General features: G+C 58.2%; 1 protein-coding gene and 1 long non-coding RNA gene across 2 annotated transcripts in view; both read right to left on the bottom strand.

Moving 5' to 3' along the window:
* Positions 1 to 998: 998 nt before the first annotated feature.
* LOC149996700 (uncharacterized) lies at positions 999 to 1,676 on the bottom strand. The gene is made up of 2 exons (XR_016513958.1): positions 1,465 to 1,676; positions 999 to 1,213 (listed from the first exon to the last, which is right to left on the bottom strand). It is a non-coding gene; the product is annotated as an uncharacterized LOC149996700 (long non-coding RNA).
* Positions 1,677 to 1,726: 50 nt separating this feature from the next.
* The window catches only part of RIMBP2 (RIMS binding protein 2), an 88,643-nt gene continuing 75,994 nt past the window's right edge, over positions 1,727 to 14,375 (bottom strand). Inside the window, exons 16-23 of the mRNA XM_090291044.1 lie at positions 12,596 to 13,228; positions 11,059 to 11,176; positions 9,140 to 9,324; positions 8,480 to 8,648; positions 5,548 to 5,651; positions 5,192 to 5,263; positions 4,277 to 4,411; positions 1,727 to 2,342 (exon numbers count right to left, since the gene is read on the bottom strand). Coding sequence (XP_090147170.1) covers positions 2,154 to 2,342; positions 4,277 to 4,411; positions 5,192 to 5,263; positions 5,548 to 5,651; positions 8,480 to 8,648; positions 9,140 to 9,324; positions 11,059 to 11,176; positions 12,596 to 13,228 — 1,605 coding nt within the window. The 3' untranslated portion in view covers positions 1,727 to 2,153. The remainder of the gene's footprint in view (positions 2,343 to 4,276; positions 4,412 to 5,191; positions 5,264 to 5,547; positions 5,652 to 8,479; positions 8,649 to 9,139; positions 9,325 to 11,058; positions 11,177 to 12,595; positions 13,229 to 14,375) is intronic.

Raw genomic sequence — 14,375 nt, 5'->3', positions numbered from 1 at the left:
AATGTTTGGTGATTTCACCAAAGCCAAGTCCAGCTCATCACTGCTTTGGGTTTTGCTGGGAAATTTTTAAGTATTTCAAAAGATTTAGAGAAACATAGTCCTGGCTACTTTTGCTGATTTTTCCTTTTGGAGCAACTGTCATCATTTTATTTTTTTTATTGTGGTGAAGTACGTATAACATGAATTTTACCATTCCAATCACTTTCCAGTGGGTGGTGGCATTAAGTACATTCACACGTTCTTGTATCAGTAATTCTTAAACCGGAATTAAAAAAGAAAAAGAGCATCACATTTAACCTAGCATTTCTGCTTTTTTGTTGTTTTTACAGTAGAGGGCCAGAATTTATCTGCATGCAGCTAAATGTATTTGTGTGCAAGTAAAGCTTTGTACACATGGACTTCCATCCCTGCCGCCCCCACCCCCCGCCCCCGCCCCTGGAGGCCAGCACTCTGCTCTGCTTGTGTGGGCTTGACACTGCGGCCCGGCCGCCCGTGGCCTCCCCCAGCACATTCCTGCCGTCAGCTCTCACGGGCAGCTGCAGGAGGAGGCCCCGTTCCACCCGAAGGACGTCAGCGTGGCATTCCGGTGGCTGACTTGGCGGTCGTCGCATGAAGTTACTCACTTGATCCCACTTCATCTTGCTGTCACGTGCTGGTCTTGCCTCTTATTAGGATAAATCCTAGCGTTGGGAGAAGGTTAAAATAACGAGGGCTTTGAGGGAAAACATCTGCCTCTGAGAAGTGGCGTTCCACGGGGCTTCCCGGGCGCCCACCGTGCCCACGCCTGCCATGCCCAGGGGCACGCGCGGCTGTGCTGGGTGGGGGTTTCTCGCGCACAGGAAGCACTGACCGGACGCTGATGGCCCGGCTCTGCCGCTGACTGGGCCGTCACCAATGCGAGTGCGACAGCATTTTGTAACATGGGTCAGAAGTGCTTTAGGAAAGAAAGGTGCTCCCCCAGGGGACACCGTGCCCCAAACAAGACAGGATGCGTGGCGTTGTGCAAAATAAGAGCTTTATTCCTAGAAAACGTTTGACACTAGCAGACACATGCACACACCCACACGGCACGTGACCACACACAGTCATTTCCTTTTAATAGGCCACACAGGTTCCATTACAGTTGACAACATGGTTTGAAGACACAATGGGGGAAGCTGTCATTTGTTTATAAATCTTCCACAAATTACAGAAGAAAGGCAGCCTGAAAAATCTGTATAAAGAGTAAAAACAAGTTACAAGTGGACAAGACTTACAAAATAGTAACCATCAAAGGCACCCGCCAGCAACTTGGGAGTCCTGTCCAAGTGCCAGTGGGACGGGTTGGTTGGAACTGCCGGGACGGACTTGGGTCTGGGTGTTCTGCTGTGGCTTATGGGTGAGGGGGTGGCTCTCCGTGGGTGCTGCTGGGGTCGGGGTCTGTGTCTGGCATTTTAACAAACAGTGAAAGTAACAGAAACCCACATGCCACAAGCGGTCACAGAGTGGGGGGCGGTGTCAGCTTCCTGGCAGGCTGGCCTGTGCTTTCACTGAAGGAACCCCTCTCGCTGCTCTGCTCTGCTCCGCGCTGCGTGGAGTAAGCACATCTCTGTGGCGCCTGGCTTGCCCGCAAAGACGCAGCCGGGGGTCTGCAAACCCACAGCCCGGACGGGCGGGCCTGAGAGCCTTGTGTGTGTGTGTGTGTTGGGGGGGGGGCGGAGAGCACTGGACGCACCACACGAACGAGTGGACAGCGACGTTTTATTAGACAGCACAGACCACGGTGCAGAGTAAGGCAGAACATCAGGCGGCTCGACTAGGAACTTCAAGACCAGAGTTAAGGGACAGTGAGAGGCAAGCGTCTGAAGGGGGGAGGCCGGGGGGGGGTGCAGATGACGAGGGCGCAAAGACTGGGGTCGGTGGGGGTGCTGCCAGGGCACTGGCCCGTCTGTGGGGCCCTCCCTCCCGTCAGCTCAGGCCGGGGGCCACTGCCCGCCCCCCACCCCCCAGGGAGGAGCCAGCTGCGCCCCACAGGCGGGGCTCCCAGGTGGGTGGGCGGAGGAGCAGAAAGCTCTCTGCCGGGGCTGGGGGCGGGGCGGGGTGGGCTCTGGGGGGTCCGGGGGATGCGGAGAACCCGAGAGCCGCCCGGGTCGCAGGTCTCCGGCAGCCGTGACTCACTTCGCCGCGCCCAGCTTTTTCAGCAGCCTCTTGCCTTTGAAAAGCAGCCCCTTTTTCTTTTTCGAGGACATTTCCCTGCCTCTCCCAGGACTACCAGTACCCACAGGTGATGTGGGCGACCCCGAATGGAGACGGGCTGTGGGGGACGGCGCTGTCCTTGCTGTACCTGACCCCTCAGGAGGAACCTGGTAGGCACAGTGTGACAGTGTGAGTTGTCAGCGCCGGCAACACCAGGCCGCTCGGCCACCTCACACACCCGCCCGCCACACGGGGAGAGGGAGGGCGGTCTTCTCTCGAGTGTCCGCGTGCCAGGAGGAGGCCCCGCCCCAGCGCCTCTGCCGCCCGGCCAGTGGCTCAGCGTGTCCCCAGGGCAGGGTGGCATGCTTTGGCAAGACAGAGCTAGGGAATCACGTCCTTTGTAAATTAAGACCAAAGGGTGGGGGAGCTGTTTTAAATTGATAGTAAAACTGGCCGAGTGCCCGTCAGTAATCTCAAACATGAACGTTCTGGAAGGGAGTTTTGTTGTCTTTGAAAGCTACTTGGGTCTAGAAACCCTGGAGTGGTCGCGTGCGTCCTGGGTTAGAAATATCGGAGATGGCTCACTGGTGTAAAGGAAAAAAAAACTAAAATGAACCTTAATTACAATCGAAGGAAGCTTAAAGGCCCTCATCGCATGCGGTCCCTATTCACACGTGACTGGAGAGGGAATTTTGTCCGCTGTGAGCAAGTGGTTAAGTTTCAGTGTCTCCATGACCTTGACCTTAAACTGGGAGCAACTGAGCTCACATGGCGCCTGGTGGCCCGGCCAGGTCCCGCCTGGCCTCACGCCCGACGTGGACCCCCCTCGCTGCCTGACCGGCCAGAGCAAGCCTCCCCTCCCAGGGTCCAGTACTCAGCAGGCGAAGGGCACCAGCCAAGGGGCTTCAAGCTTGCTTGGATTTGAAATCAAGGTCTGACTCTAATGGAAAACACCTCATCAAGCATCCCAAGGTCACCTGAAGATACCGTGTCCTCCGCCGGAGGCACCCAGTGGAGCTACATGTCTCAGAGAGCCGGGTATTGCATTGGGGGCCACTGCAGCAGCCTTTCCCCGCGTCTTTGTGCTTTGAGGGGACGCTTGGCCCTCACGACATACAGGTCTGGGGACTGAGGAGGCACCCCGGGCCTGCGGGCCAGCGCGTCCCTCCAGGTCAGCCCTGCTCATGGCCCAGCGGTGAGCTTGGTCTCGAGTTAGGCTTTTATAGAAGAGCGAATGTCCTGTAGTAAACATACACGTGAGGTTGTGCTTTTCCAGGAGTGGCTCGCAATGCAATACGCAGCTTCAGTTAGGAGTAGACATTGGAACTCGCTACGGAAACACACAATTCGCCTCTTAAGAAATATGTTCCCAATGTTGGCCTTTCAAGCATTCTCCACGTGAATAGTAGGAAATGACCGTGAAAGGCGGTTTATCTCACTACGTATTCAGTGGCTTTACAACTGAGACCAAGCGGTATCCTCGTACTTTAGGTCCAGTGACTTCTGAGACATATTTCTCGTTTTTAAGCCCACAGCAAACCTGAAGTCTGCCGCGTCAGGCCGCTAGGGTAGCTCAGGCCGGCACTTTACAGTATCTCCAGTTGCTCACTTACGTGAAGGCTACATTGCCTGATTAGGGTGTGAAATGAACACTCTTCTTCTGTTTCCAAGCAGATGAGCAAAGAAATAAAAATATATATATAAAAATATAATATAGAAAAACTCGCAGCGATGAAATAAAACAAGGATGACACTGAACGTGGACGTCATCTAAGACTGCGCTACGCTCACAGAGTTCTGTGCTCTCTGCAGGGACTGGGACCTCGGGGCAAGCCTCGCGCCAGCCCCTCGCACTCCTTGTCAGACCGAGTGTGTGTCTGTCACGTGGGGTGGGGGGCTGGTCAAGTAGAATCGGAAGGGTGATTTTTCGTGGAACAGAAGTTTTAGAAACAAGCATTTTTAGGCACGCCTCCCCACGGAAGGGTGGAGGGAAAATTCAGGGCGTGTGCTTTCAGCTCGAGATGCAGGACTAACAGGAGATTGTATGAGCGCGTAGGTGGCAGTGGCAAGGGCGCGAGACGCGGTGGGGGCGGCCACTTACCCGTTTAGCCTTGGAGCGCACCGGCGTGTCCTGGGCGTGGTGGGCCGGGACGTCCGACAGATAGACTTCCACGTCGTCAGGCACTTCTTCTAGGAAGTTCGAGGGCACAAGGCCTTTCTGCCCATTGAGCTCCCCCTGGAGACACACCGGGGGCAGGAGGACCCATCACCCCGCTGCCCTCAGCAAACGGACAGCTTGGAGGACAGTGGCATGGGGGTTCCTTCCGGTTCCCAGGGAGCACAACGCGGAGGTCCCCTGACTGCGACCGTGACCTCTGCAACCGCCCCTGATGTGGCCTGTGGGGTGGAGCCAGGTCTCATTTGTCATAGGGCCAAGGTGACCCTCACACCAGGCATGTCTGGCGACTCAGGTTATCTCAGCTCATGGTTCTCAGCCCTGGGGCCTAGCGTCCTGGGGACACCGGCCAGACAGACACCCTCCAGCTCAGGGTCGGGGGCAGCGGAGAACAGGTCGGGGAGTTAACTGCGGCGGCGAGACCGCGCAGATGGATCTGTCCAACCACGTGACTCCGTCCCCCTCCTGCCAACCACGTTCTCACTGAAAATTCAGACTTAACCGATTAAAAAGGGGCACAGGACTCGAACAGGCATCTCTCAGAAAGGCCTGCCATAGCCAGCAAGCATCCCTAACCGTCAGGGAAACAGAGCGAGACCCTCAGGCGCTGCCTCTGGCCCCTGGGACGGCCGCCACCAAAAACAAAGCCCAACCTTCCCCAAGCAGGAGTCCGCGCTGGGGAAGATGTGGGGGCGCGGGGCCCGGCACAGCCACCATGGGACCAGCTGCCCTGGGACCCAGCACGTCCACCCCGGGCCTGCACCCCATGGAGGGGGCAGAGCGCACAGGCCGGGCGCACCCAGGGGAGAAGTGGTGCCTCCCGACGCGTCACAGACTTACGTAGTAAAACCCGTCTTCGTCAATGTCACCGAAAACAGAGATGATGTCTCCCGTGCAGAAGGTGAGCTCGGCCTGGGGAGAGAGCGTGCAGAGAGCGGCCTTGGCCTGCGCCCAGACCCCACGTGGGGTTCTTGAGCCTGTCTGCAGGAGGGCACTGTTGGGCTCTCTCCACTGGGTGTGGGTCACAAACCGCCCTGCCCACGGTGGCTGCGGTGGCCTCAGCGGGTCAGTGGGCTGCAGCCCCCCCCTCCCCCCATGGCCATTCACTGCTCTGGGAGATGCTGCCGTGGAAGGTTCCAGAGCAGGCGGGAGCCACGCACCCCGAGCGGTGGGGGGTTGGGGGGGCAGGCTGGTACCTCCACATCGATGTTGGGCGAGCTCTCTCTCGGGTCGTAGTCGTACAGGGCCACCATCCTGCGTGTCGACACGGAGTACCGCCTGCCGCCTCTCCTGCTCCTCTCTGCTGGCACCACAGGGGAGAAAAAAGCCATTGTGACGTTACCGCACAAGCAGGGGCCCCACGTCCTTCTCAGTGTGGCAGTGGCCCGGGACGACCACCCTCTACCAGGTCTCCGGCTCACAGGCACCAGCGACAGCTTCTGCTTTGGGGGCCGTAGCCTGGGCTTCCTATTCCTCCATCTTGTTTTAATTGTGAATAAGCAAGCACACCCTCATGGGCCTTGGGGGTTATGTTTCCTTAAAACGAAATACATGTTTTCCGGAAGTAACAACAATGCTCTGAGGAGCTAGTCTCACAGGGAAGTTACAACTGTCAACGTCGGCAGCTGACAAGGACGCCTGCGTGTATTCTCCGCCAAGGTGAGACCCACACCACACAGTCCGCTCTTTCTGGTTACAGTGCATCGGGCCGTGTCACCGCTGGGACCTGCAGCATATGCTGCCACCCCGAGTGCCTGCACACCCCCTTATCGTCCCCTCCAGCCTGGGCGCCCACGGCCGGGCCTCTGTGCCCGTGCGTCTGCCTGTTCCAGAAGTTCGTTGGAGTGGAGCCAGGCAGCGCGTAGCTTTAGGACGGTCTCTGTCACCTGGGTAATGCACCTGAAACCCATTCGTTACGTGTCCTGTCTGTCCTTCCTTCTCTTTTCATTGGAGAGAAGGTCCTACTGAGTGGATGCACCGGGGTTGTGGCATCCGTTTGCCACCAGAGACACTTGAGTTGTCTCCAGTGTCACCGTCAGCCCTGTGTTTCCTGTGTGAACACTGCTTCCATCTGAGCCGCTGGGCGACACCACATGTTTTGCAAAGTGGGGGCGGCAGCAGCAGGAGGCAGGCCGGTGCCACACTGCGGCCCACGGCGTGGTCAGCCGGTCTCTCTGTGGCTGAGCTGTGGGTGCACCTTGGTGTCCATCTTCAGCTCCCCCAGTATGTCACCAACGAGGTCACATGTCTGTCCACGTGCTGATTTACCCGCGTGTATCTTAGGGGAAGGCTCTCTTCAAATCTGTCCACACTGCTACAGGGTTGTTTTCTTGGTGTTGAGTTTTGAAAGTTATTTGTGCGTCCAAAATACAAACCCCTTTTCGGCTGATTTACCTGCAACTACTTCCTGCCAGCCCGTGGCTTCCCTTCCTTCCTCTAATGGCATCTTCCTAAGCTCTGAAACGTTTAATTTTGATAAAATCTAACATCAATTATTTTTCTTTTATGCATCATGATTTCAGTCTCTTGTTGAAGAAATTGCTGCCTGACCACCACGAAGTCCCCCCATGTTTACTTCTAGAAGTTTTACAGTTTTGGTTTTTATAAGGTCTGCCCAGAAAAAGCCCAGCTGTTGTCAACATAACGAGAAAGGTTTGCACGACATCGACGTGATCTGGCAGCTGAGGAGCGTGGACTGGAATGCGCCTGCGTGGACAATGACGACCTCACTGTACTAGTCAGTGGGGGCGGTAGATGCCATTGTACTGTGTGGCTGTCACATTTAAAATGACTGAGCGAGCAGAGCAATGACGCTGCATCTAATTCTGCATTAAGCTTGACCATCCCTCCCTGGAAACTCCAATGCTCATCGCTAACATGGAAATGCAATTGCTTTTGTGACTGCTGACCTTGCTGAACACTTGCTAGGGACACGTGGGAACTATTCTCTTATAAATTCTTTGAGATTTTCTACACAGATGTTCATGTCATCTCCAGCCTGTGCACCCTTTACCCCTGTCCTCCGCAACTGCGCTGGTCGGGAGCTGGAGCAGGAGGCTGGATGGAGAGGTGGGGGCAGAAGTCAGGCCTCACCCAGCTTTCAGCCTCCCGCCCGAAGGGTGAGAATTCCCAGGAACTGCAGGGCAAGCAGACGACTAGCCACACTTCGAACAGAATATAGAGACATCAGATCTGATGGATGATAAAAATTTGTGTTGCTGGCTCTTAGCAGACTGCTTCCAGGCTTTCCGGGTCAGTAGTCACAGCCTACCCCCTCAGTGGCTCCATCCTCGCTAACACCTGGCAAGGAGGTCAACCACGAAAGGCAGGGTTCAGCGGGCAGGCGCCAACAGCTCTGGCTCATGGGCTTCGTGTGGGCAGCAGACCCGCATGAAACCTCATTTCACTGACACCAGGGAGGATGACACGTTTCATTGCATTTGCAATTTCCTTAAAATTATGTAAATTCTTAGAACCATTGATTTCTTGTCTTTGAAGTCTGACTTAGAAGTTAACCTCGTGTTTTCTTGTACTGAAACCTTAACGATGAAAGACGTAAAACTGATCTGTCTCCATATTTAGAAAAAGCTAACACTTTTTAAAGAATGGTGCTGCTTGCCCAGTGGAGAAATAAAGAGCAAAAAGGTAACGCTGCTTCAAAGCCTGGTGTCTGGTGATGGGTCACTCGCTGGTTCACAGAGGCGTCCTCCCGAGAGGACAGGGCCCAGTGCTCTGGGGTCCGCTCTCTGGGGGCACTAATCCCATGACGGGGCCCCACTCTCATGACCTCATCGCCTCCCTAACATCTCACCTCCTGACACTTCACCCTGGGAGTCAGCATCTCAACCTGACAGTGGGGGAAGCAGGCGCCCATTTCTTAAGTAAGTCACGTCAGCCTTTGGTGAGCAAGCCGGGGCTTCACCTCCGTCAGAAGGTCACCTGTGTCCCTATTAAGGGGCATGCGCATCCTTGCAGCAGCGGGACCCTTACCACACTGCTCTGTAGGGTGTGTCGCGCCCCAGGACAGTCGGTGGTGAAGTTGCAGGTGCCTCTGGTGCAGTAACACGCTCGTGGCCGCCGGGGGAACAGCCCCGCCAGCGGGCCTAGACGGGCAGGGGCCGTTCTTACCTATTTTCTCCACGGGCGTGTTGAGAGGCAGGAAGCCTTGTCTGAAAAGCTGCTCCATCATCTCCTCGTCGTCGGCGTGGATTTCAGAGACCATGTTACAAGGAATGAGGCCGACCCGGGCGCAGGTCTCCCCGCGGTAGAAGCCATCGGCATCCTTATCACCGTAGACCTGTGGCCACGGGAGAATAGCCGAGGCCTTGTGATTGGTGGGCTCAGAATGATGTCACCAGCTTACAGTGCAGTGATTGGAGGGCTCAGAATGACGTCACCAGCTTACAGTGCAGTGATTGGTGGGCTCAGAATGACATCACCAGCTTACAGTGCGGTGATTGGTGGGCTCAGAATGACGTCACCAGCTTACAGTGCGGTGATTGGTGGGCTCAGAATGACGTCACCAGCTTACAGTGCGGTGATTGGTGGGCTCAGAATGACGTCACCAGCTTACAGTGCGGTGATTGGTGGGGTGTGGGAGCACTCATGGAGTCGTTTCCTCCCGAAGACAGTGGGGTCGGCAGTCAGAACGCTCGACCACCAGGGACACTTCGTGTGTGACCCTCCAGGGCACCAGCAGGACGAGGGTCACAACCCCTTCTGAGCCTCCCCGCCCCGGGGACCCCAGGCCCGCGCCCCCCAGCATCCCCGGGCACAGCGCGCCCCCACCTTGATGATCTGACCCTCCTTAAAGGGCAGCTCCTCCTCCGCGGCGTCGGGGTTCGGGGACATGCTCAGCGGGTCGTAGTCGAACAAGGCCACGAAGATGCGGGCTGGGGACTCCTCGGCGCCGGGGTCGGTCTCAGACTCCTCGTAGAAGTCGGGGGAAAGCCGGTCCCGGTCGCCGTATTCATCTAGGGGCGTGAGGCGTGCAGGCCGGGGCTGGGGCGTCGCCGGAGCCCGGGCGCCCGGGCCCCCTGACGCGTCATCGTTGAGACCCGCAGGCAGCGTGCGGGCGCGGGTGCGAGGCCACCACCCGCCTTGCACACTCTGCGGGGCAGAGCACTGAGCGGGGGCCCCGGGGCGCGCGCCACTGGTCACGCTGTGACAAGCCAGCACGCTGTGCCCTCGGCTCTGAACACGTGACTGTCCCCCACCGCACTCCTCGCCTGCGTGATGGCTGCCTGGCACCTCCCACCCAGCAGAGACACTGATTCTTTCTGAAACCCCAGCGCATGTGCAGGGGCGGCGCTAGGTGTCATGGCAGACATGCACCTAGATCCTGCGGGACCATCGTCTAGGGCAGCAGTTCTCAGCCTTCCTAAGGCCGCGGCCCTTCACTACAGCTCCGCATGGTGTGGTGACCCCCAGCCGTAAACTTATTTCCGTTGCTACTTCATAACTGTAATTTTGCTGCTGTTATGAATCGTAATGTAAATATCTGATATGCAGGGTGTATTTTCATTGTTACAAATTGGACATAATTAAAGAATAGTGACTAATCACAAAAACAATATGTAATTATATATGTGTTTTCCGATGGTCTTAGGCGACCCCTGTGAAAGGGTCCTTCAACCCCAAAGGGGTCGCGACCCACAGGTTGAGAACTGCTGATCTAGATGAATGTGCATCTCTATCGTCACGTATGTGGAGACAGAGAGAGAACAGGGGTTATCTGCGGGCGGACGGCGAGGCTCCAGTCAGCGAGCAAGTGAGTGAGGATCGCTCTGTCATCAGAAGAGGGCCGGGCTAGGACAGCCGCCAGCCAGAGCCCTGTCACCAGCCCAGGAGCACGCGGGGTGCGCTGGCAGGGCATCACGGGTGTGCGCAAGGACAGGGCATGCAGACACAACCAAGCCATGGGCTTCTGCCACCAGCAGAAACATTTCGTGGAAAAAATAAAAAGCACCTCAGTTGGGGGAAAGTGGATGTTCCAAATACAGCGAGCGCTTTACATCATTTAAATTCGGGATCTTTTCAGGATGCTTGGATCCTCTAAAAACTCAGCCATCTACCTTACTCGAGGGAAGAAAGCTTCAACAGCGGCCCATTCACGGCTCCACGCAGATGTTGGCTTTGTGGACAGTCAACAGCAAGATCTGTTGTCCCCAGTCTCTAACCTTATCATCTAAACAGTGTGACTACAGCAGGACCCACAGAGCTGAGGTTCCGCGGGGTGCTAGCGACCGCCATCGCACGCCTGGGCGCTCCTCTCCCTTCGGTGGGACTCGGTCGGAGATCTGTGCAGTCACTGTTACACGGAAGGGGCCACTCCTCTCTGGGCAGGGACACCCGCAGGAAAGAGGACGCCTTTCCAAAAGGTGGCCTCGCTCATCTAGCACTTCATTTCTAACTTCTCCTCTCTAGATGTCGAGACATCGGGTGCGCATCTCGTTCTGGGGGGCTGCTGAGCACCATTCACTTTCGTCTTCTGGAACTACAGTGGGACCTTCTCTGTGAGAATCCTGACAAACAGGTATTATTTCCCTTGTGCTGTTCTGCTTCTTTCTGCCACAACTAACTGAGAGTCCCCTGTTTAGATGAAAATGCTCTTCCCGATCATTAAAAAATATGTTTGGATGGAGGGCTACACAGCCACGTGCCCTGTGGGTGACAGAAAGACAAGGGCATCAAGCAGGCGCACTCACCGATGGAGGGGCCCATCCCCGGCCGGGACCTCCGGGGGCCCACGCTGCCGTGGGGGAGCCTCCGGCCCACGGAGTCCAGCCTGTCAGCCCGTCCTGCAGATGCCGGGTTTCCTAAAATCTGAAGATAAAATGACCCAGTCATGAGCCCTGCCACCCTCAGAGCCCAGGACTGAGTCAGCCAAATCAACTCAACTCAGAAGCAGAAGCTGTAAAGGCAACTAAACTTAGTTTTTAACTGAAAGGTTAGCTGAAGGACCTGGGCAACAAGGCCGCTGACCCAGGCACCCCGACTTCCACAGCAGGGGGGCAGAGCGGAAGGAATTCCTCGGGGGCCATCTTTGTGGTGCTGCTCCTGCTGCAGAAGCCCAATATTCTGACCCAAAATGAAATGGCTTAAATACAGCTCATGCCCCTGGTGGCCCCTGTGACCAGGTACGAACCACCCTGAGCAACAGGCCCTCCTCCCATGGTCACACATGTGGGAAAACGGTGCACGGCCACAAAGTCGTAGGTGAGTTTGCCGGAAACTCAGACAGAAGTCTCCGGGTGTCTGAAGCTCAAGGCAGCGTCCTGGCCCTGACCTGAAGGCACACTCGGTGCTGCTAACACGCACTGAAGGTTCGTTAGAACCAACCAGAGGGTCAGAGCAAAACCTCCAGCTCCCTGTGAGCAGTCTGAGTCGGGACGCTCTCAGGGACGAGGACGGAGCAACGCTTCGGGGTTCCGGGCTCTGGTGACAAGAGGGCTTGTTAAAGGCGGGCCCTGGTCTGCGGTGCAGCCCTGGGGCCGTGGGTCAGAGCCCCTAGTGGGCAGATGGCGAGCTGCACTGTCTCCCAGCCAGGCTGGTCCCACCTGAGCCCGCACTTGGGTGTTCACTGGAGGGTCGGGAATGCCGGGAGCAAAGGCTCTGGAAAGGGGTCGCAATGTAGCGGTGAATGACGCCCCTGACACCCCCTGACAAGCCTGGGAGACAAGGCGGGGCAGCGAAGGGGAGGGCGTGTCTAGAGTTGATGACGGAAAATTCATTCCGAGAACTGGATGCAGGGATAAAAATCCTTTGGGAAGTATGCCAAATGGCTCTCTCCAGTAACTGTGCTTTTCTGTGGCTGCGGGCAAAGGCCACACACCGGCAGTGACCGCAGCAGCAAACCCCCACCCACAACAAGAGGAAAGTCTCCGTAACACCGGGGGTCGGAAGCCAGTCCCTGCGTTCCTTTGGGAAAACGTACGTGTTGTCAACCTTTGGGGCAATCGTAGTTCAGCTAACCCTTAATTAAAATTTAGATTCAGTTGTCCTTTAACTGAAGCAGCCATAATCATCGCTGATTTGGGGGCGGGGGTGGGGGATCATTATTCGAAAGCAAAACAAAGATCTTCAGCACAGTCAGAAGATTGGGCAGCGAGGGGCCAGTCAACCAAACGGCATGGGAAGGAAAGACAGCCCGCGAGGGTCCCGGAGGCGCCCGAACAGGGAGGGAATGAAGGAGCGGACGGGCTGGTCTGGCAAGCGGAGGCGCGGAGGGCTCACGTCACACACCACGGGGCCTGCTGCCACTCGGGGAGGAGCCTGTGCGTGTTGGGCAGTCGCCCTACTGGGGGGCGTTTTGGGGCTTTTCTTCCAGAGGTCCAGGCCCATGGGCTGTTCCCAGCCAGGTGTCCTAGGGGCGGGCGTCTCGGGGCTCGGGCGGGCGGCGGCGCTCCAGACGGCGCTGGGGTCCACTTGCTCCCCAAAGTCCTCCTCGATGCTGGTCTGCCGGGTCAGCGTCCGCCGCCGGGCCAGCAGCGGCCTCAGGCTCCTGCAGGGACAGAGGCCGGGGCCCGGGCTGCCCAAGGCGGCCACGTTCCAGGAGCCAAACCGCGGGTCCTCCTCTTCGCTCCCACAGTCCAGGCCGCTATCTGGGCTCCTGGTGGCCGAGCGGCTGAACCGAAAGCCTCTGTCTTCGAGAAGGGGGTCTTCGGCGTGGGGCCCGGCAGCGGGGAGCCTGGGCGTCACAGGAGCCCAGGTCCCCGACAAGCCCCCGAGGCTCTGTCTATGCCGGGACTCCCAGGGCTCCGCGTCCTCCTCCGCCACTTCGGGGATACTGAACAGCCTGGAGCCGGGCAGGGCCTGCAGGGGGCACTCGGGCTGCTCCGGGAAAGCCCCTCCAGAGGTCCTATGCTGAGGGCACTCCTAGGGGACGCATGCACAGACGGCATGCGCGCAGGCGTGAGGGGCCACGGGCGGGAAGAAAACACAGACAGCGTTAGTCTCGGGGGCCCCGAGGGGGAGCGTGCTGCCGGGCGGCGGGGCGGGACATGCTCTGGCCAGGCTCTGCAATGAGAAGGGAGCGGAGCAGGCAACAGGGCGGAGCCAGGCCAGGCAGGAGCAGCGGCGACAGGTGGACCGTGCGCCAAACCAGGCTGCAGGTGGGGGCTGGGCAGCGCCGATGGCACGGAGGCAGGACGCTGCCTGTGGACCAAGGGGGCTGCTTCTGGGAGCCCGCTGTGCCCAGAGTGCCAGGGAGACCACCCGCTGCCCGCCAGCTGCAGCCCAGTCTCAGGGCAGCTGCCACTGGGCACTGGGTGTGGCCGGGCCACGTCGCTAACATCCCTGTCCTCTGTCAGCCTCTCTCCAGCACTGAGCTGAAATCCCTCCTTGCCCCCTAAGTGTCTGGGACCAGTGTCTGCCCCAGTCTTGCCCTTCAGTGTCTGCGAAGGCCCGGCAGGCTGCCTGACCCTCCTCCATGTCCTGGACTTCGAGGCCCGAGCGGAGAGCCACGTCCAGACTGCCGAGGGCCCGGCCCCGAGCGGGCTCCCCTGGGCCCACGCTGCTCACCCAGCCTCAGCCTCTGCTGCGCAGGAGGAGCAGCGGGGTGGGGTGGGGGTCACCTTTGGGAAGGCTGGCCCTCCAGGCCAGGCACGCCCCCGCCCTTCCCCCAGCCAGCTCCCAGGCGCTCGCTGGACACCCTGCGTGGGAACAGCATGACCTACCGTCCTGCCTGCCTCCCCACTGGCCTGCGGGCTCCGTGGGCACGGGGCTGCGGCAGGTGCACCTGTGCGGTGTCTGCCCGGCGCGCAGGGCCCGCGGGGTGCCAGTGGCAGGTGGATGGCACGCACTCTGCTGCCCACAGGACAGCGAGGCCATCGGCTCCGGGAACAGTACAGTGAACGCGGCTGCGGTGGAGTGCAGGGGTCTACCCGAGCTCCCCGGGGCCAGCAGGGCCATGCGGGGCAGCCACGGCTCAGTGGGCCAGGGGCACCAGGCCCCACCCCAGTCCTGGAATTCCTAGAAGCAGCCAGAAATCCAGATCTGCCTGAGAGATGCCCTGATTTCTAAA

Source organism: Furipterus horrens, unplaced genomic scaffold, assembly GCF_987537825.1.
Source record: "Furipterus horrens unplaced genomic scaffold, mFurHor1.1.pri manual_scaffold_11, whole genome shotgun sequence".
NCBI lineage: Eukaryota > Metazoa > Chordata > Mammalia > Chiroptera > Furipteridae > Furipterus > Furipterus horrens.
The sequence above is the reverse complement of the archived record's forward strand: the minus strand, read 5'-3'. Positions and strand labels throughout refer to the sequence as shown.